The sequence below is a fragment of the Hypanus sabinus genome, chromosome 9 (assembly GCF_030144855.1).
Source record: "Hypanus sabinus isolate sHypSab1 chromosome 9, sHypSab1.hap1, whole genome shotgun sequence".
Taxonomy (NCBI): Eukaryota; Metazoa; Chordata; class Chondrichthyes; order Myliobatiformes; family Dasyatidae; genus Hypanus; species Hypanus sabinus.
In genome coordinates this window covers 56,381,045-56,403,554 of record NC_082714.1, presented here as the reverse complement: position 1 = coordinate 56,403,554, position 22,510 = coordinate 56,381,045, and the positions used below count along the sequence as shown (strand labels likewise).

At 44.8% G+C, this 22,510-nt stretch overlaps 1 protein-coding gene and 1 non-coding gene across 3 annotated transcripts in view; both read right to left on the bottom strand.

Moving 5' to 3' along the window:
• Window positions 1-22,510, bottom strand: part of si:ch211-14k19.8 (interphotoreceptor matrix proteoglycan 2) — a 64,280-nt gene that overhangs the window by 17,416 nt on the left and 24,354 nt on the right. For both annotated transcript variants that reach the window (XM_059979738.1, XM_059979739.1), the window contains 5 exons: window positions 18,409-18,524; window positions 9,131-9,189; window positions 7,971-8,134; window positions 5,828-5,990; window positions 1,846-2,037 (listed from right to left, as the gene is read on the bottom strand). In XM_059979738.1, coding sequence (XP_059835721.1) covers window positions 1,846-2,037; window positions 5,828-5,990; window positions 7,971-8,134; window positions 9,131-9,189; window positions 18,409-18,524 — 694 coding nt within the window. The remainder of the gene's footprint in view (window positions 1-1,845; window positions 2,038-5,827; window positions 5,991-7,970; window positions 8,135-9,130; window positions 9,190-18,408; window positions 18,525-22,510) is intronic.
• On the bottom strand, window positions 20,741-20,902 carry LOC132400156 (U1 spliceosomal RNA). The gene has a single exon (XR_009514190.1). It is a non-coding gene; the product is annotated as a U1 spliceosomal RNA (small nuclear RNA).

Genomic DNA, 22,510 nt, shown 5'->3' with positions numbered 1-22,510 from the left:
CAGAGCCTCTTGGCGAGGGAAGGGGAACTTTGAAAAAGGATGAATTTGCAGCCTCTGGTCCCTGGCATTTACCATACAGAAACTACTCCATCAGTCAGTCGGTCTGACAGTGCCAGCCAGTCGCGGTGGGGGGGTAGCTGGAAGTATAAACACTACAGATTCTGCAGCTGCTGGAAATCCAGAGCAACGCACACAAAATGCTGGAAGATCTCAGCAGGCCAGGCAGCGTCCATGGAAATGAACAAACAATCGATGTTTTGGGCCAAGACACTTCTTCAGGACTGGAGAGGAAGGGGGAAGGCACCAGAATAAGAAGTTGGGGGGTGGGAGAGGATAGCTGGAGGTGATGGGTAAAGTCAGGTGGGTGGGAAAGGTAAAGGACTGGAGAGGAAGGAATTAAATAGGAGAGGAGAAAGGTAAGGGGGTGGAGGTAACCAGGGTGAGTTGATAGGAAGGTGAGAACAGTAAGAGGCCAGAGTAATTAATAGAAGAAGAGGGCGGGGGGATTTTTTTTTACCTATATTTATGCCATCAGGTTGGAGACTACACAAATGGAATACAAGGCATTGCTCCTTCACCCTGAGGGTAGCCTCATCGTGGCACAAGAGGAGACAATGGACTGACATGTCATAACAAGAATGAGGATGGGAATTCAAATGGTTGGCCACTTCTGGCAGATAGAACAAGGTGCTCAACAAAACAGTACCCCAACTTACAGTACATCAGTGTAGTGGACGCCACATAGATACAATAGCAGACTCGCAGGTAAAATACTGCCCCACCTGGAAGGGCAGTTTGGTTGGCCTGTATGGAGGTGAATGACGGCAGGTGTGGCGCTTTAGCCATTTGCTGGGATAAGCCACTTAAGGGATGTTGGTAGGGAGGGACGAATGGACAAGGGAATCATGAAGGGAGCAATCCTTACAGAAAGCAGAGAGAGGGGGAAGGTAAAGATGTGTTTGCTAATAGGATTCCTTTGGAAGTGGTGGAAATTGTGGAGAACAATGTGTTGGATACAGACGCTCATGGGGATAAGTGAGGACAAGAGGAATTCTATAATTTTTAAAGGCGGTGAGAAAAAGGAGTGAGCGCGGATGTCCAGGAAATGGAGGAAATGTGGGTGAGGGCAGTGTCAATAGTGGAGGAAATGAAACCCCGTTGAAGGAGGAGGACATCTCTGATGTTGAGCAAAAGAAAAGCCTTATCCTGGGAACAGCTGCTCCAGAGACAAAAGAACTGAGGAAAGGAAACAGCATTTATACAGGAGTCACTATGTGAAGAGATATAGTCAAGATAGATATGGGAACTGGTAGGTTTATAAAAGATATCAGTCAACATTTTGTCTACAGAGATGGAGGCAAAAAGATTGAGAAAGGGAAGAGAGGTGTCAGAAATGGGCCAAGTGAATTTAAGGGCAGGATGGACGTTGGAGGCAAAGCTGATGAAATTGATGAGCTCAGTATGGGTGCATGAAGCAGTGCCAGTACGCCATTGGTGTAGTGGAGGAAGAGTTGGGAGCATTACCAAGGAAGGCATGGAACATGGACTGTTCTATGTAGCCAATGAAAAGGTAGGCATAGCCGGAGCCCATGCGGGTGCCCATGGCTACCTCTTGAATCTGATGGAAATGGGAGTAGCTGAAGGAGGAATTGTAGAATGCGTGGACCCTTTCTGCCAGGTGGTGGAGGGGAACTGACAGTATGATCCTTTTCCCTCCAGGAGGTGGGTTCCAGAGCACTGCTGACCAAAGATTCACTCTTAAGCCAATCTGAAGGGGGCTTCCTGCACAGGTTGGGCAAGGCCCCCACCCCACCCTCCCACACTGGCTGCCACGACCGTGCTCACCTGCTCCTGGTCTGGTCTATTTTTGCCTCGGTCAGCACAACTTTGAAACGTCTCAGGACTAAGAAGGCCACGGCTGCCAGCACCACCAGCAGAGCCAACGCCACGCCGAAGGCAATGGCTACCAGGATCTGGTTGGTCATTCTGTGGTCACACCGGGGGCCCATGAACCAATAATCAGAGCCTACGGGACACCTGCAGTGAAATGAGATGGACATCAGCTGAAATATTTTACAAGGCTCAGTAATCCTGTCCAAAAATGAGACAAGCCAACCCTACCCACCCAACAACTTTACTCTGATAAACAACTCATTTACAGCTCTTCAAATTCTTGCCTAAAGGCTTCTGCCCAGTCTATTCCCATCACCAATTCAGACACCTTCAAACCTCAAAACACAATACTCACTGCAGGAAGTATTCTCAATCCCCCTCATACTCCAGTTCATGGTCAATTATTTTAATCTAATTACATCTGGTTTCTGGATTGTGATTATCTGGCACCCTCAGCCCCCGGGAAGCAGTTGATGAACCATGGTGCCCTCAGTAGGGAGTTAGACACAAGTATAATGAAGGATGGAGATAGATTTTCAAAGTGAAGTTAGAATGTGATTTAAGAGTGGGGTCGGTGAGACTCCCATGAACCTGCTGCTCTTGAATTTCAGCTGCTGGAGATCTATGGCAAGTTTAAAAAGTCTTGGTGAGTTATTGCAGAGCCTTGTTGATGGTGAGTGTATGTTGGGCGGTACATGGTAGTACTGGGTAGGCTGCCCATTAAGGAGCTACTTTGTCCAGGGTGGTACTGAAGTCTTTGAGAGTTTTTGGAGAAATCTTTATTTTCCTTTCACACCCCCTTCCTTACGTTTTGGAGGGAATTATAGAGTTGGAGAGCAAGAGTACATAGAACAGGAACAGAAACATTGGCCCACATTGTCCACACTGACCATGATGTCAATCCAGACTTCCCATCCTTGCCTGTACACCACAAAATGTGTCATTTTCTGGCAGCAGTACAGAGCATGACATAAAAATACTGTACCTTACAACTCTAAATGGTGCAAAAGCGAACAGGGTCTTGGTTTAACATCTCAACTGGACCCACCCACTGCACACCATCACCACTGTTCTGGAAACCTAAATCATGTTTTTGTTTTAAGGACAGCAACTGACTTGTCGTCATGGCGTTTTACAACATAGAAACAGGCCCTTCAGGCCAACTCTTCCGTGTAGATCGAGGAGCCACATAAGTTAGTTCCATTCGCTCATGTTTGGATCAAATCCCTCTTAACCTTTCCTCTCCAAGTATCTTTTAAATCTTGTTAATGTGCCTGCCTCGACCACTTTCTCTATCTCCATATATTGACTATCCTTACCAACAAAATGTTGTTCTTCAGATCCCTTTTAAATCTTATCCCTTTCACCTTCAACATATGCCCTCTTCTTTTTGGTCTGAAATGGTTCAGAAAAGCCTGCTCAGTATTACAGATAACACTCTGAGAACGCTGCCTGGATTGGAGAGCGTGTCCTATGAGGATGGGTTGAATGAGGTAGAGCTTTTCTCTTTGGAGCAAAGAAGGAGGAGTTGACTTGATAGAGGTGTACAAGATGATATATGGTACAGACAGAATGGACAACCAGTGATTTTTTCTCAGGGTGGAAACAGCTAATACAAGAGGGCATAATTTTAAATAATTGGAGTAAAGTATGGAAGGAGGTGATGTCAAAAATAAGTTTTTTAACATGGAGAGAGAGTGCTTGGAACGTGTTGCCGGGTGTGCTAGTAGAGGCAGATACATTAGGGACATTTAGGAGACTCTTAGTCCTAGGTACGTGGATGAAAGAAATCTAGAGTAATCAAGTTCAAAATAAATTTATTATCAAAGTATGCAGATGTCACTATATACTAACTTGAGATTCATTTTCTTGCAGGCATTTACAGGAAATTAAAGAAATGCAATAGAATTAAATTAAAAAACATTGACAAATCACCAATATGCAAAAGAAGACAAATTGTGCAAATAAAAAAATAGAACCATAGAACATTACAGCACAGAAACAGGGCTTCTGGCCCTTCTTGGATGTGCCGAATCATTTTCCTGCCTCGTCCCACTGACCTGCACCTGGCCCATATCTCTCCATACCCCTCTCATCCATGTACCTGTCCAAGTTTTTCTTAAATGTTAAAAGTGAGTTCGCATTTACCACTTCATCTGCAAGCTCATTCCACACTCCCACCACTCTCTGTGTGAAGAAGCCCCCCCCCCAATGTTCCCTTTAAACTTTACCTCCTTCACCCTTAACCCATGTCCTCTGGTTTTTTTCTCCCCTAGCCTCAGTGGAAAAAGCCTGCTTGCATTCACTCTACCTATACCCATCATAATTTTATACACCTCTATCAAATCTCCCCTCATTCTTCTGCGCTCCAGGGAATAAAGTCCTAATCTATTCAACCTTTCTCGGTAAATTAGTTTCTCAAGTCCCGGCAACATCCTTGTAAACCTTCTCTGCACTCTTTCAACCTTATTCCTGTAATTTGGTGACCGAAACTGCACATAATACTCCAAATTCGGCCTCACCAATGCCTTATACAACCTCACCATAACATTCCAACTCAATACTTTGATTTATAAAGGCAAATATACTAAAAGCTCTCTTTACTACCCTATCTACCTGTGACGCCACTTTTAGGAAATTTTGCATCTGTGTTCCTAGACCCCTCTGTTCTGCTGCACTCCTCAGTGCCCTACCATTTACCTTGTACGTTCTACCTTGGTTTTTCCTTCCGAAGTGCAATACCTCACACTTGTCTGTATTAAATACTGATAAGATGAATTGTAGAGTTCTTGAAAATGAGTTTAGATGTTGTGGAATCAGTTCAGAGCTTAGCTGGTTCAGAAGCCTGATAGTTGTAGAGTAACAACTGTTCCTAAACCTAGTGGTGTGGGTCCTAAGGCTCTTGTATCTCCTGCCTGATGGTAGTAGCGAGAAGAGAGTACGGCCGTGATAGTAAGTCACAGATGATGAACACTGCATTCTTGTGGCAGTACTCATTGATGGGAAGGGCTTTGTCTGTGATGGACTAAGCTGTATGCACCAGTTTTTGTAGACTTGGTATTTCTATACTAAGCTATGATATATCCAGTCAGGATACTCTCCACAAGTACCTATACAAGTTTGTCAAAGTTTTAGCTAACACGCCGAATCTGCACAAATTTCTAAGTAAGTAAAGGCACTGTCATGCTCTTGCGTGCTGGTCCCAGTACAGCTTCTCTGATACGATAACACCAATGAATTTAAAGTTACAGACCCTCTCTACGTCTGATCCCCTAATGAGGACTGGCTTTACGTACCTCTGGTTTCTTCTCATCAGTAATCAGTGGTTTTTCTGACATTTAGTGAGAGGTTGTTATTGTGGCACCATTCAACCAGATCTTCAATCTCCCTCCTGTATGCTGATTTTATCACCAGCTTTGATTCGGCTAACAACGGTGTTGTCAGCAAACTTAAATCTGGCATTGGAGCTGTACTCAGCCTCTCAGTCATAAGTGTAAAGCGAGAAGAGCAGGGAGCTAAACACACAGCCTTGTTGTGCACCTGTGCTAATGGTGATTGTTGAGGAGGAGTTGGTGCCAATCCAAACTGACTTGTGAGTCAAGTGAGAAAATCGAAGATGCAATTGCACAAGAAGATATTGAGACCTAGGACTTGGAGCTTATTGATTAGTTTTGAGGGGAGGACGGTATTGAATGCAGAGCTGGAGTCAATGAAGAGCATCCTGATTTAAGCATCTTCATTGTCCAAGTATTCCAGAGCTGTGTGAAGAGCAATGAAATGGCATCCACTGTTGACTTGTCGTGACTGGCAGGGAGGGACAGGTTTGATTGATCTAGGAATTGGTTTAAGGGTCAGTACAACAGAGTGGGCTGAAGAGCGTGTACTGTTCTGTAAGGTGCTATACTCTACACACACAAAATGCTGTATCACTTACTGGCACATGGGTGCCTGGCCCCGGTTGTGAATGCAGATGCCGCTGTTTTTGCAGTAGGCAGTGTGGCAGAGGGACGTACAGCTGACATTTCCTGACTTGCTGTGAACACACTGGAACCCATTCTGGCAGAAAAGCACCTCGCCACACAAAGCAATTACCTTTTCTGTAGAGAGAGAGAGAGAGAGAAAAGCATAAGGGAATTTTACTTATACACTACTACCTGAGGGAGCTTCCACCCCTCTTCCCTCGAAAGTGCTAACTCAGATTGCGATCCACTTCCACAAATTGTTTAATGTGGAATTCCACAAGAGTGATGGAACATCAGAACATACAGTTGCACCTTCCCCTCATAGCTCGTCCATTATTAAATCCAACGCTTGTCAAATACTTTAATAATTCTGTAATTCTTAATATCTATGCATTTTTTAAAAACCTTTCAGTCATTGTTCTGATATTCTCAATTGATCCCAGATGCTGAACTAGAGATCCAGAATACTCTGCCCTTTCTTTCAAGGATTTGCTTCTTGATGCGTGACCCTGCCCTTATTATAAAGTCAAACTTGTCCTGCACTCCCCCATGAACAGAAATAAGTTCCCTCTACCTACATGGTCAACATAAAAATCTTGTTTAGGTAACCAATTTTGGTCACCAGTTTGGAGGAGACCATTTGACCCATTGTCCTATGCTAGCTCCCAACACAGTAGTCCCATTCTCATAAACAGGAGTGAATCTGCAGATGCTGGAAATCCACAGCAACACAGACAAAATGCTGGAGGAACTCTGCAGGTCAGGCAGAATCTGTGGAAATGAATAACAGCCAACGTTTCAGGCAGAGACCCTTCTTCAGGACTGAGAAGGAAGAGGGAAGATGCCAGAATAAAAAGGTGGGGGGGGGTGGGCAAGGAGGATAACAGGAAGGTGATAGGTGGAGCCAGGTGGGTGGGAAAGGTTCAAGACTGGAGAAGAAAGAATCTGATAGGAGAGGAGAGTGGACCATGGGAGAATGGGAAGGAGAAGGGGACCCAGGGGAAGTAATAGGCAGGTGAGAATAAATGTAAGGTCAGAGTGGGGAATAGAAGAAGGGGGAGGGGACATTTGTTCACTGGAAGGAGAAATCAATATTTATGTTGTCAGGTTGGAGGCTATCTAGATGGAATACCCTGAGGGAGGCCTCGTCTTGGCAGAAGAGAAGGCCATGGATCAACGTGTCGGAATAGGAATCAGAATTAAAATGTCTGGCTGCTGGGAAATCGATTTGTGGCAGAGGTGCTTGATGAAGCAGTCCTCAATTTACGATGGGTCTCACCGATGTAGATACAACACAGATTAACAATCACCTGAAGGGAGGTGAGGGAGAAGGTGTATGGGCAGGTGTAGCTGCTTGCAAAGATAAATGGGGAGGAAAGATTAGACAAGGGATTCGCAGAGGGAGCCTGTCTTATGCTATGATGATGCTGGGATGTATGCAGACGCTTGTGGGCTGGCCACAGCACATCCTTAGGTGTGTTAGTTGTTAATGCAAACGCTTGCTTCAATGTACATGTAATAAATAGATCTGAATCAGCTTCCTTTTGATTCTTCGGTACCCTGTGGACTGGGAAGAAGCTTGGCTTTCAGGTACCATGGACAGAGCAAGTTGCAAACCCTCCATTTCTAGGGACTCACTGAGTCATCCAAACCCCTTTCTTGGTCTTGTGGTAACCTCCCATGGCAAAACCCTGCTGTGGAGGAGAGTCTGGGATGAAACCACCATAAAAATAAAACGCCAAGTTTACAACCCAGCAAGAGCTGCCACAGGAAACCATGAGATTTTGGAATTGGCTCTGAATGGGGCAAGTACCAATGTGAGGTACTAATGGGTATGAACAGTTTTGGAGAAAGTCGGCTGATAAAACCATGTAGAACATAACAAATCCACATGACTCTGATGGTCACATTACTGAGATAAACTCATGACTAGTGCTTTAACCTGAAACTGGGATTATAATTGTTAGCTCATACCGGCTCAATGAGCATCCCTCATCTTCCTTGTTGAACAAGAGAAAGCCCTTGTACCGTGGGAGTCCTGGGAAGCATGGTCTTCCCTCCATGACCAAGAACATGATACACCTGGAGAAGGTAGGATACTTGGACAACAGCTACCTGTTACGTACACCGTCACCACTCGTGCACCGCCAATCTCAAAGCCACCGGAAATCACAAGCCACAGACCACTGACATTGAAGATGAGGTCGGGATCCAACAGAAAAGACTCGATTTTCGTCAATCTGAAGATGGCGTCAAATTCAATCTTCACACTTCCCGCACTGCGAATGTGCAATAGTGAAATTAATAATGTAACAGCAACAAAACTGTAAGTCTATTACCAGAGAGGGATTAATCAGGCCCAGAGCATCCACAAACATTGATCAGACACACACACGCAGCATCGACAGACTGAAGAGGGTAGCAAAAGAGCTCAAACCCTGACATACCAAGTAGCCGCAGCCTGCCCAGAGCAGAGAGGTAGTCCATGGAAATTAACACTGTGGACAGGACACAGCTCAGCACATGGTGGAAACCAGCTTCCCTCCATGAACTTGGTTTAAACTTCACGCTGGCTCAGCAAGGCATAATCAGAGATCCCAGACATTCTCCCCTCTCCTCCCTCCCATCAGGTAGAAGACACAAAAGCCCGACAGCACGTCCCACGAGGCTCAAGGACAGCTTCTACCCAGCTGTTCTAAGATTATTGATGGTAAGATGGGCTCTTGACCTCACAGTCTGCATCATTATGACTTTACACATTATTTTCTGCCTGCACTTTGCAACCGTAACATTTTATTCTGCTTTCTGTTATTGTTTTACCTTGTGTTACCTCAATGCACCATGTAATGAGCTGATCTGTATGCAGGACGAGTTTTCCACTGTCCCTTTGTACATTGGACAATTACAATCCAATTTATAATTCAATGAGAAAAGGACCTGACACAGACCTTTCACAAACATTCACCTGACAGCCAGAGACATCTGCAGCGACAGACAACATGCGAAGGGGAATCAGACCTGCTTTAAGAGCATCCACAGACTTTACACCCATTCACCAACATTAACCAGAGAGGCAGGTAACAGGCGCATACAGCATCCATGTGTTCACGATTACTAAACCAGATAACTAAGTGATGCACAGCCCTCCAACGAGCCATTTCCGGAGCATCTTTCAGGATGGAAGAAATGAGAGGTTTGAATATATTACTGCAGAGAAAAGCCAACATTCAACCTTTCCATTAGCTGAATGAAGCAGTTTGTTAAATCTTCATCACCTAAAGCGTTTAATCTGCAGCTGCTGAAACCCAGGAATCGTGTCGTAAAAGGGAGAAATCTGTGGGGGAGAAAAAGGAGAGAGGTTTTGTAGTATTCTTTCTTTCCAAATAAGCATAAAAACCTCAGAATGTAAGTAGTAGACAGGTGACAGTGACAGTGTGAGTGAACACCAGAGACTGACAGTGAGAGAATACAGAGACTGTGACAGTGTGGGTGAACACCAGAGACAGTGACAGTGAGAGAATACAGAGACTGACAGTGTGGGTGAACACCAGAGACAGTGACAGTGAGAGAATACAGAGACTGTGACAGTGTGGGTGAACACCAGAGACAGTGACAGTGAGAGAATACAGAGACTGTGACAGTGTGGGTGAACACCAGAGACAGTGACAGTGAGAGAATACAGAGACTGACAGTGTGGGTGAACACCAGAGACAGTGAGAGTGAGAGAATACAGAGACTGTGACAGTGTGAGTGAACACCAGAGACAGTGACAGTGAGAGAATACAGAGACTGTGACAGTGTGGGTGAACACCAGAGACAGTGACAGTGAGAGAATACAGAGACTGACAGTGTGGGTGAACACCAGAGACAGTGACAGTGAGAGAATACAGAGACTGTGACAGTGTGGGTGAACACCAGAGACAGTGACAGTGAGAGAATACAGAGACTGTGACAGTGTGGGTGAACACCAGAGACTGACAGTGAGAGGATACAGAGACTGTGACAGTGTGGGTGAACACCAGAGACAGTGACAGTGAGAGAATACAGAGACTGTGACAGTGTGGGTGAACACCAGAGACAGTGACAGTGAGAGAATACAGAGACTGACAGTGTGGGTGAACACCAGAGACAGTGACAGTGAGAGAATACAGAGACTGTGACAGTGTGGGTGAAAACCAGAGACAGTGACAGTGAGAGAATACAGAGACTGTGACAGTGTGGGTGAACACCAGAGACAGTGACAGTGAGAGAATACAGAGACTGACAGTGTGGGTGAACACCAGAGACAGTGACAGTGAGAGAATACAGAGACTGTGACAGTGTGGGTGAACACCAGAGACAGTGACAGTGAGAGAATACAGAGACTGTGACAGTGTGAGTGAACACCAGAGACTGACAGTGAGAGAATACAGAGACTGACAGTGTGGGTGAACACCAGAGACAGTGACAGTGAGAGAATACAGAGACTGTGACAGTGTGGGTGAACACCAGAGACAGTGACAGTGAGAGAATACAGAGACTGTGACAGTGTGGGTGAACACCAGAGACAGTGACAGTGAGAGAATACAGAGACTGTGACAGTGTGGGTGAACACCAGAGACAGTGACAGTGAGAGAATACAGAGACTGTGACAGTGTGGGTGAACACCAGAGACAGTGAGAGAATACAGAGACTGACAGTGTGGGTGAACACCAGAGACAGTGACAGTGAGAGGATACAGAGACTGTGACAGTGTGGGTGAACACCAGAGACAGTGACAGTGAGAGGATACAGAGACTGTGACAGTGTGGGTGAACACCAGAGACAGTGACAGTGAGAGAATACAGAGACTGACAGTGTGGGTGAACACCAGAGACAGTGACAGTGAGAGAATACGGAGACTGTGACAGTGTGAGTGAACACCAGAGACAGTGACAGTGAGAGAATACAGAGACTGTGACAGTGTGGGTGAACACCAGAGACTGACAGTGAGAGGATACAGAGACTGTGACAGTGTGGGTGAACACCAGAGACAGTGACAGTGAGAGAATACAGAGACTGACAGTGTGGGTGAACACCAGAGACAGTGACAGTGAGAGAATACAGAGACTGTGACAGTGTGGATGAACACCAGAGACAGTGACAGTGAGAGAATACAGAGACTGTGACAGTGTGGGTGAACACCAGAGACAGTGACAGTGAGAGAATACAGAGACTGTGACAGTGTGGGTGAACACCCAGAGGCATACAGTGAGAGAATACAGAGACTGTGACAGTGTGAGTGAACACCCAGAGATTGTGACAGTGAGAGAATACAGAGACTGTGACAGTGTGGGTGAACACCCAGAGATGGTGACAGTGAGAGAATACAGAGACTGTGACAGTGTGGGTGAACACCCAGAGATGGTGACAGTGAGAGAATACAGAGACTGTGACAGTGTGGGTGAACACCCAGAGATGGTGACAGTGAGAGAATACAGAGACTGTGACAGTGTGGGTGAACACCAGAGACAGTGACAGTGAGAGAATACAGAGACTGTGACAGTGTGGGTGAACACCAGAGACTGACAGTGAGAGAATACAGAGACTGACAGTGTGGGTGAACACCAGAGACAGTGACAGTGAGAGAATACAGAGACTGTGACAGTGTGGGTGAACACCCAGAGATGGTGACAGTGAGAGAATACAGAGACTGTGACAGTGTGGGTGAACACCCAGAGATGGTGACAGTGAGAGAATACAGAGACTGTGACAGTGTGGGTGAACACCCAGAGATGGTGACAGTGAGAGAATACAGAGACTGTGACAGTGTGGGTGAACACCAGAGACAGTGACAGTGAGAGAATACAGAGACTGTGACAGTGTGGGTGAAAACCAGAGACAGTGACAGTGAGAGAATACAGAGACTGTGACAGTGTGGGTGAACACCCAGAGATGGTGACAGTGAGAGAATACAGAGACTGTGACAGTGTGGGTGAACACCCAGAGATGGTGACAGTGAGAGAATACAGAGACTGTGACAGTGTGGGTGAACACCCAGAGATGGTGACAGTGAGAGAATACAGAGACTGTGACAGTGTGGGTGAACACCCAGAGATGGTGACAGTGAGAGAATACAGAGACTGTGACAGTGTGGGTGAACATCCAGAGATGGTGACAGTGAGAGAATACAGAGACTGTGACAGTGTGGGTGAACACCCAGAGATGGTGACAGTGAGAGAATACAGAGACTGTGACAGTGTGGGTGAACACCAGAGACAGTGAGAGAATACAGAGACTGTGACAGTGTGGGTGAACACCAGAGACAGTGAGAGAATACAGAGACTGTGACAGTGTGGGTGAACACCAGAGACAGTGACAGTGAGAGGATACAGAGACTGTGACAGTGTGGGTGAACACCAGAGACAGTGACAGTGAGAGGATACAGAGACTGTGACAGTGTGGGTGAACACCCAGAGACAGTGACAGTGAGAGAATACAGAGACTGTGGCCATGTGAGTAAACACACAGACAGTGACAGTGAGTGTGAACACGCAGTGACAGTGCGTGAATACACTGAGAGACAGAGACAGTGTGAGTGAACTCATAGAGAGAGGGTGACAGTGTTATTAAACACACAGAGAGACAGAGACACTAAGGGTGAACACCCAGTGACAGTGAACAGACAGAGACAGTGTGAGTGGACAGAGAGACGGCGACAGTGAGAGAATACACTGAGACTGCGACCGTGTTAGTGAGAGTGAACACAGACAGTGACAGTGTCTGGATAGATGTCTGCGTCGTGCACCAGTGAGGATAGGAAGGGGATAACTTGGCAGATGAATGTGTGGCTAAGGAACTGTTGGAGGGGGCAAGGTTTCAGATTTCTGGATCATTGAGATCTCTTCTGGGCAAAGTACAACCTGTAGCAAAAGGAGGGGTTATACCTGAACATGAAAGAGACCAATATCCTTGTTGAAGATTTGCTCAAGCTGTTTGTGAGGGCTTAAACCAATCTGACAGAGGATGAGGCAGTTGGTTAAAATAGATGCAGCACATAGTGAGAGTGTGAGGAAAGGTAGGCAGTCCGTGGGATGGGTTGGAGTGTGTCTTTAAAACAAATAGTAGGGTGACTAGTGGTGTTCTACTAGGTCGGTGTGAGGACCACTTCTGTGCATGTTACAGAGTATGTCAATGAGTTGGATGATGGAATTGATGATTTTGTGGCCACGTTTGCAGGCAATACAAAGATAGGTGGGGGGGACGGGGACATATAATGTTGAGGAAGCAGGGAGTCTGCAGAAGGACTTAGATTAGGAGAATGGGTAAAGAAGTGGCAGATGGAATAGAGTGTAGGGAAATGTATAGTCATACATTTTGGTAGAAGGAATAAAGGTGTAGACTGCTTCCTAAAGGACAGCAAATTCAGAAATCAGAGGTGCAAAGGGAATTGCGTGTACTTGTGTAAGAGTCCATACAGGTTAGCTTGCAGGTTAAGTCAGTGGTAAGGAACACAAATGCAACATTATCACTCATTTTGAGAGAACTAGGACATAAAACCAAGAATGTAATGGTAAGGCTTTAGAAGGCACTGGAGTAATGTGAGCAGTTCTGAGTCCCTTATCTAAGATAGGATGTGCTTACATGGAGACGTCCAGAGGAGGTTTTTGAGAATGATCCCAGGATTGAAAGAGTTAACACGAGCATTTGACGGCTCTAGATCTGTACTCGCTGGAGTTTGGAAGAATGAGGAGATATTGCAGTGAAATATCAAATATTGAAAAGCCTGGATAGTGTGGATTTGGAGAGGATGTTTCCTATAATGGGGGAGTTTAGGACCAGAGGGCACAACCTCAGAATAGAAGGATGTCCCTTTTGAACAGAGATGAGGAGGAATTTCTTAAGCCAGAGGGTGGTGAATTTGTGAAATTCAATACCACAGACAGCTCTGGAGGATAAGTCATTGAGTATATTTAAAGTGGAGGTCAATACATTCTTGGTTAGGCAGGGCATCAAAGGTTACAGAATGTGGATGAGAGGGATAATAAACCAACCATGATGGAATGGCCGAATTCTGCTTCTATGTCTTATGGTCAAACACACAGTGACGGTGTAAGTGAACATCCAGTGACAGAGAATGAACATCCAGTGGGAGTGAAGACGCAGTGACAGTGCAAGAGGTACCCAGTGTCAGTGACAGTGTGAGCAAGTGCCCAGTGACAATGCAAATAGCCCGTGTCAGTGTGAACAGGAGCCCAGCAACAATGCAAGTTCTCTTTGCATAACAGCAGGATGAGTGGAGGTGCAGCAATTTTGACAGCAGAAACTTACAGGGTGAAACATGGAGAATGTCAAGAAGCAGGTGGTCGTCCTCGGGCAGACAGGTAGAAGTGTGTATTTAATGGTAGGAGTACTATGGGTAAGGGTGATGAACTTAGAGCATGGATCAGTACATGGAACTATGACATTGTGACCATAACAGGGTGAGAAAGGGACAGGACTGGATCTTTAATAATCTGAGCTTATGATACTTTTGAAAAGAAGGAGAGGAATGTACAGGATGGGTAACTTGAGATGCACTATTAGTCAGGGGTGATATCAGAGTGGCACTCAGTGGATTCTGGTTAATTGGGACACATTGAGACCAGTACATTTTGGCCCAATTAAGTGGCAGCACCAGCTCACTGAAATTTCATGGAAGTAATTAAAAAGGTATAAAAAAAAAGGCAAACAAAGTAACAAATTATATACTTAAATGAACAATAGAACAATTTAAAACACTACCAATTGTACTACAGTACTATAAAACTGTGTATTAGTTCATAATGTTAATGACAGAGAAATTCATCCAGTGTGCACTGCCATGTTCTTTGATTGACTGTAAGTGAGCAAAACCATACACTGCTATCGAGGATTGCTAACTCCAAATCTTCATTTTCATTGTAATATTCGAGATGATTGTTGATACCTTCAAACTTTTCATTGTTCCTAGCTTGTTGAAGTAGTGAACCTGTTTCATTTTCATTCCTGGCCATTTCTGGCATCTCCAAGTCTGAATGCTTGAAATCTCAGTGAGCAAAACAGTTCTGAATTGTCTTACTGCTGATTTCTCACCAACTTTCAGTGACAAATATCACTGCTTTTTGAACACAAGCACACACAACTGACACCATGTTGTAACTAACACATGGTGTAATGTCTAACAGCTACACAAGTGCACATGACTGACGCTGGTTAAACCCTGTTTGGCGACAGTCTCTTGCCCCAATTAAGTGGCATAATGTCCCAAATGAACAAAAGGGAACCCCAGCAACTTCCTCGATTAGTTTATATTCTTTAAGAGTTATCCTAAATATTGGTTGCCCTGATTAACTGATGGCCCAATAACTGGAATCCAGTGTATATTAGAAGGCTCATGCACTGAGGCTATATGGGTAGAACTCAAAGACGAGGAAGGTGCTGCCTCCCCGATGGGATTACAGAACCCACAGCAGCCGCCTGGACTTGAGGAACGGATAGGGAAATCATCAGGGGTGCCATTATGGGTGACGTTAACTTCCACTCCTTAGTGCAAGAAGTTTACACAGGGCGGGATTTGTTAAGTGTTTTCTTAAGTCAGTATGTGGACATTCCAACTGGAGGAGAGGCCATACTGGACCTGGGTGTCGGGTAATGAGCCTGGCCAGGTGATTTGACCTTTCAGGGGGAGAACAGTTCGTGAACAGTGGTTATAACTCCTTAACTTTTAAGATAAATAGGAATAAAGATAAGTATGGACCTTGCAGGAGAATACTAAATTAAAGCAGAGCAAATTACAAGAGTATTAGCAGGAACTAAGAAGAATAAATTGGGAACAGCGGTTTTGAACAAGTTCACGTCTGTGTGTGAAGGAGGCTGAAAGACCAACTACACAGAAGACAGGATGGGATCACTCAGTGTCCATTTTATTTAGGTACAGCTGTCCACCTGCTCTAATCAACCGACCATCCGGCAGCATCACAATGCATAAAAGCATGCAGATATGGTCAAGAGGTCCAGCTGTTGTTTAGACCAAAGATCAGAATGGGGAAGAAATATAATCCAAGTGACTTTCACCATGGAATGATTGTTGGTGCCAGATGAGGTGGAATGAGTATCTGAGAGACTGCTGATCTCCTGGGATTTTCATACACAAGAGTCTCTAAAGTTTACAGGGAATGGTGCCAAAAAAAAACAAATTTAAAAAATCCAGTGAGCAGTAATTCTGTGGGTGAAAATGCTTTGTTAATGAGAGAGGTCAGAGGAGAATGGCCAGACTGGTTCAAGCTGACAAGAAGGTGACAGTAACTCAAATAACCATGCATTAAAGAGTGTACAGAGGAAGATCTCTGAATACACAACACATCAAACCTCGGATTGGATGGCCCTCAGCAATAGAAGACCATGAACAGGTACAGAAGGAACATAATAAAGTGACCACTGAGTGTATGTTCCAGGAAGAAGGAAAGACAAGGTAAGGGAGCCTTGGATTATGAGAAAGGTGGTGAATTCAGTCAAGGAGAAAAAGGAAGTGTATGTAAATGTCTAGGAATCTAAAATCAAACACAGGATTATAAAGAAGCTAGAAAAGAAATCAAGAAACCAGGGAAGTGAGGAGAGGTTACAAAAAGTCCTTGTCAAGTAGATTAAAGAATCCCAAGGCGCTCTATACATACATCAAGAGCAAGAGTATAACTAGGGAGCAGAGAGGACCATTTAAGGATAAAAGAGGGAATGTGTGCTTGGGGGCAGACTCAGTAGTGAAGTCCTAAATCAGCACTTTGCCTCAGTATTTACCAAGGAGAAGGAAATGGAGGATAGTGAGATTAATGTGGGGCATACTAATATGCTAGGCCATTTTGAGATAAAGAAGGAGAGAGTGTTGAGTCTCCAGGTTATTGAGAGGTAAAGGATAAGATAGCTGGGACCTTCACTAAGACCTGTCTGTCCTCTCTAGACACAGGTGATACCCTAGAGAATGGTGATTAGCTAATGGTTTTTCCTTGCTCAAGAATGGAATTAGGGATAATCCTGGAAACTGTAAGGAGTCTCACTTCAGTGGTAGGAACGTTATTGGAGAAGATTCCTAAGCCAGAATATAAGAGCATTTGGAAAACCATGGTCTAATTAGGAAGAGTCAACATCTCTTTTTGCAGGCCATGAGCTTTTCCAGCAGGTGACAAGGGCTGTATATAAACTGTGGATGTTTTCTACATGGACTTTAGTAAGACGCTTGACAAAGTAGGCTGAAGCAGAAGATTGAGATACGTGGATGGAATCTGGAGTGACTTGGCTGTTTGAATTCAGAATTGCTCATAGAAGAGGGGATGGTGGGCACCGGGACTTATTTCAGCTAGAGGTCTATGACTTGTGGTGATCCACAGGGACCTCTGCTGTTTGTAAATCACAGAAATGACTTGGATGAAAGTGTGAATAGGTGGGTTAGCACAAGTTTGTAGATGATACAAAGATTGTTGGTGTTGTGGATAGTGTAGAAGATTGAGTGGAGTGTAGGTGGAGAAATGGCAGCTGGAGTTTGATCTGGGGATATGTAAGGTATTGCACTTTGTCGGTACACTGTTCACGACAGAACTGTTTACAGAAAACACCAAGTACACTGCAGATGCTGTGGTCAAATCAACACATACCAGCAAGCTGGAGGAACTCAGCAGGGGATGCTGCCAGAACTGTTTACAGCATTGGTGCACAGAGAGCTTGGAGTCCTTGTCCATTGCTCCCTGACAGTGGTTGCACAGTTTGATAGGCTGGTAAAGAAGGCAGGCGGCAAACTTGCCTTTATTTGTCGAGGCGCTGTGCTCAAGCGTCAATAAGTTAAGTTGCAACTTCAGAAAACTCGGATTAGCCAGTATTGTGTTCAGTCTGGTTCCCCGTTATAGGAAGGATGCAGAGGCTTAGGTGAAATTGCAGGAGATTTTGCCAGAGTGTTGCCTGGATTAGAAGGCAAAGGAGAGGTTGTATATATTTGGGCTGTTCTCCCTAGAGCATTGTAGGCTAAGGGAAAAACTGATAAAAGCTTATATTTTGAGAGACTTGGAGAGAGTAGAGAGGATCAAAATGTCTACTACTAGAAGGTATGCATTTAAGGCGAGACGACGCCGGGCAAGTTTCAGCAAGAGGGCATTGGGTGTCTGGAATGCATGGCCCGCAGTGGCAACAAGCACAATAGAGACATTTAAAAGCTTTTAGATGGCTCATGAATGTGCAGAGAATGGATGGATATGGACATTGTCTAGGTAAAAGGGATTAGTTTATTTATGTGTTAAGTCGGTGGTTTACTAGTTCAGCACAACATTGTGGGTCAAGTGTTTGTTCTGTGCAGCAGTATTTTATGTTCAATAACCAGGGCAATGTGGTGTGTGGTAACCAGGGCGGTGTGGTGTGTGGTAACCAGGGCGGTGTGGTGTGTGGTAACCAGGGCAGTGCACTGACTCCGGAAAGTTGCAGGGCATACTCCGTGCTTGAGGGCACAGAGCAACAACCCAAATTCAGTCTCTCTTAAAACATTTACAGCACTGGAACAAGTCCAACTAGAGTGATCATGATTTAAAATCCTTACTTTAAGTGCAAAATCCTTGGCCAGCTTCTGATATTCGTCTGATTTTGAGTCTTTCAGGTGAAGGTTAAAGCTCATGTCCAGAATAAGTTTTGTTGGAATCTTTACAGTGGCACCCTCTGTAAGAGACAGCATTGGAGTTCTCATGATTGGATTCGAATTCCTTCATTATCCCCCCTTCCTAGCTCCCTAACGTTACACTGATTTTTTTTCATTCCTCCAATTCCGGGCTCAGATAACTGCCAATCTCGCAACTTAATCACTTTTCCATTGCCCCTGTGCCTTTACTGCCTCTGGTGTTGCATCTTTACAACTTACAACACTGACCAAGCTATTAACCGCCTGATAGATTATATTCTGATGCAGCATATTATTATGTTCCATTGGAATAATATGATTGTACATTATAGAAATGCAATACTGTTTTTGATCAGGTCTGACACTGTTTAACACTGAGGTATGGTATAGCAGGGCACATCTGCTGATCTCACTATGTAACATGGGTACAGTACTGCAAAGCACATGTTTGTCATTGTATCATACTGGTAGGGATATGTCTGTCGCTGTAATACACGGAGATTCAGTACAAATGGGGACCAGTCTGCCACTGTAGAACTCTGGGAAATAGGTTACCCCTCACGCTACATCAGAATGCTATAGAAACATAGAAAACCTACAGCACAATACAGGCCCTTCGGCCCACAATGCTGTGCTGAACATGCACTTACTTTAGAAATTCCCCAGGGTCACCCATAGCCTCTATTTTTCTAAGCCCTATGTACCTATCCAGGAGACTCCTAAAAGACCCAATTGCATCTGCACCACTAATGTCACCAGCAGCCCATTCCACACACTCACCACACTCTGTGTAAAAAACGTACCACTGACATCTCCTCTGTACCTACTCCCAGGCACCTTTAAACTGTGTCCTCTCATGCTTGGCATTTCAGCCCTGGGAAAAAGCCTCTGACTATCCATACAATCAATGCCTCTCATCACCTTATACACCTCTATTAGGTCACCTCTCATCCTCTGTCACTGCAGGGAAAAAAGGCGGAGTTCGCTCAACCTATTTTCATAAGGCATGCTCCCCAATCCAGGCAACATCCTTGTAAATCTCCTCTGCACCCTTTCTATTGTAACCCTTACCCAACAGGCTGGTATATGTCTAGGGGAAAAAAGGGATCCAGCCACTCTCCAACCCACCTCCCGTACACGCAGGTGCTGTGAGAATCGAGTTAATGCCTCGAGCCCACCAACAGTATCAAACCCACAACAAATACCGTTATGAAATACACTTTAAAGAGTTTACTAAAATTAAAAAAATAGTAGGCAATACAATATATATATATACAAGGAAAAAAAACAAAAGGCGCCAACTTATCAAAGTTCAGTCTGTTTAGTGCACTCGTTGGAGCTCAATCAACGAACCAATCGACCCATCCGGCCGTCGCACCTGGGACCACCCCGGTGGTCTTACGAGCAGTCCAGCACACGTCCACCTTCCTCAGCGTCTTCCTCGGCCTCCCCAAAAAAACCCGCGAAAACCCCTCCCCCAAGTTCCCAGCATCACAAGACACAATGACATTCCCCATTGATTAACAAATGAATACAATTACCATATCAGCCATTCTAAAGTGAAACAACGGCGAGAGAAACACTTATCCGACAAAGAAACATTCCTACTTGTAACAAACCAAAGAGGCCATTTTGAGTAACATACCCAGGACATTGTACACTATGGTGTCCACATCCTTCCTGTAGTGAGGCGACCAGAATGGAGCACAGAACTCCAACTGGGGTCTGACCAGGGTCCTATATAGTGCAACATTACCTCTCAGCTCTTGAACTCAATCCCACGGTAAAAGAAGGCCAATGCACCGTACGCCTTCTTAACCACAGAGTCAACCTATGCAGCAACTTTGAGTGTCCTATGGGCTCAGACCCCAAGATCCCTCTGATCCTCCACACTGCCAAGAGTCTTACCATTAATACTATATTCTGCCATCATATTTGACCTACCAAAATGAACCACCTCCACTTATCTGGGTTGAACTCCATCTGCCACTTCTCAGCCCGGATTTGCATCCTATCAATGTCCCGCTGTAAACTCTGACAGCCCTCCACACTATCCATAACACCTCCAACCTTTGTGTCATCAGTAAATTTACTAACCCATCCCTCCACTTCGTCATCCAGATCATTTATAAAAATCACGTGGAGAAGGGGTCCCAGAACAGATCCCTGAGGCACACCACTGGTCACCGACCTCCATACAGAATACGACCTGTCTACGAACACTCTTTATCTTCCGTGGGCAAGCTAGCTCTGGACTCAAATTAGAGCACAAACGCAGTCCCCCACTGCCACAAATTTTGCAGTTGAGTATCCTGCATTTGAGGACATCGCAGATGTCAGGGCACCGAAGTGCAATGGGATAGCCTCGTCCTGGGAGAACCACATTTCTGATCACGGTTTCTCCCCGCCAGGTAAGTATGTTAACGCTCCATAGCCAGTGATCCTTGTTTCTTCCCACCTGACACACGGCCACAAGTGACAATGGTGCTGCTTTTTGTAGTATGCTAACACCACTGAACGTCAAGTCAAGTCACTTTTATTGTCATTTTGACCATAACTGCTATGTACAGTGCATAGTAAAAATGTGACAACGTTTTTCAGGACCATGGTGTTACATGACACAGTACAAAAACTAGACTGAACTACGTAAAAAACAATACAGAGGGGAAAAAAACACACAAAAACTATACTAGACTACAGACCTACCCAGGACTGCATAAAGTGCACAAAACAGTGCCGGCATTACAATAAATAATAAACAGGACAGTAGGGCAAGGTGTCAGTCCAGGCTTCGGGTATTGAGAAGTCTGATAGTTTGGGGGAAGAAACTGTTACATAGTCTGGTCATGAGAGCCCAAATGCTTCAGAGCCTTTTTCCCAGACGGCAGGAGGGAGAAAAGATTGTATGAGGGGTGCGTGGGGTCCTTCATAATGCTGGTTGCTTTGTGGATGCAGTGTGTAGTGTAAGTGTCCATGGTGGTGGGAAGAGAGACCCTGATGATCTTCTCAACTAACCTCACTATCCGCTGCAGGGTCTCGCGATCCGAGACGGTGAAATTTCAGAACCATGTAATGTTCGGAAATTGGCTGAAATGTAATAGCCAAGTAACACTCAGCATGTTAAGGAGTTTTGCACTGGTTTTTCTTTCTATATGTATATTTTATAAATGAAATAAAAATCAGTCCCCCTAGTGGAGAGATGACTCTGAGATCAAAAGCCCACAGGAAGAGCAAGCTCAGTAATGCTCTCACTGTCCGGACTATACATTATTTATTCTGGCTGAAGTGATTTGAAGATCTTTGATGATTCGAAGATCTCAGAGTTTGGTGTCAGACAACAAATAGGAGAATCCAGACTGTTCATTAAATCTAGAGCAGCTGACAATATCTATCCACTCTTTAAAGATGAATAAAACTGACATGTTAGGGCTTGCCAGTTAAGCTGTGGATAGCTCTGTGGGGTTCTATGCAAAGTGAACTGGATCCACTCCAGTTTTCCTACAGGTCGACAGCAGATGCAATCTCAATGAATCGGAATTGATTAGCGAGCGTAAGGTAAAGGAACCCTTAGAGGTCAGTGATCATAATATGATAGAATTCATTCTGCAATTTGATAAGGAAAAGCTATAGACAAATGTATCAGTACTACAGTGGAGTAAAGGGAATTACAGAGGCATGAGAGAGGAGCTGGCCAAAACTGGTAGGGAACAGTAGCAGTGATGATGACAGAACAACTATGGCTGGATTTTCTGGCAGCAATTCGGAAAGCTCAAGTTAGATACATGCCAAAGAAGAAAAAGTATTCTAAAGGTGAGGTGACACAACCATGTCTAACAAGGGATGTCAAAGCCAACATAAAAACCAAAGAAAGGCCATATAATGGAGCAAAAATTAGTAAGAAGTTAGAGGATCAGGAAGCTTCTAAAAGAAAGGCAAACAAAAATGTCATAAAGAAGTAAAAGATGGAACACAAAGGTAAGCTAGCCATTTATATTAAAGAGGATACAAAAAGTTTCTTCAGATATAC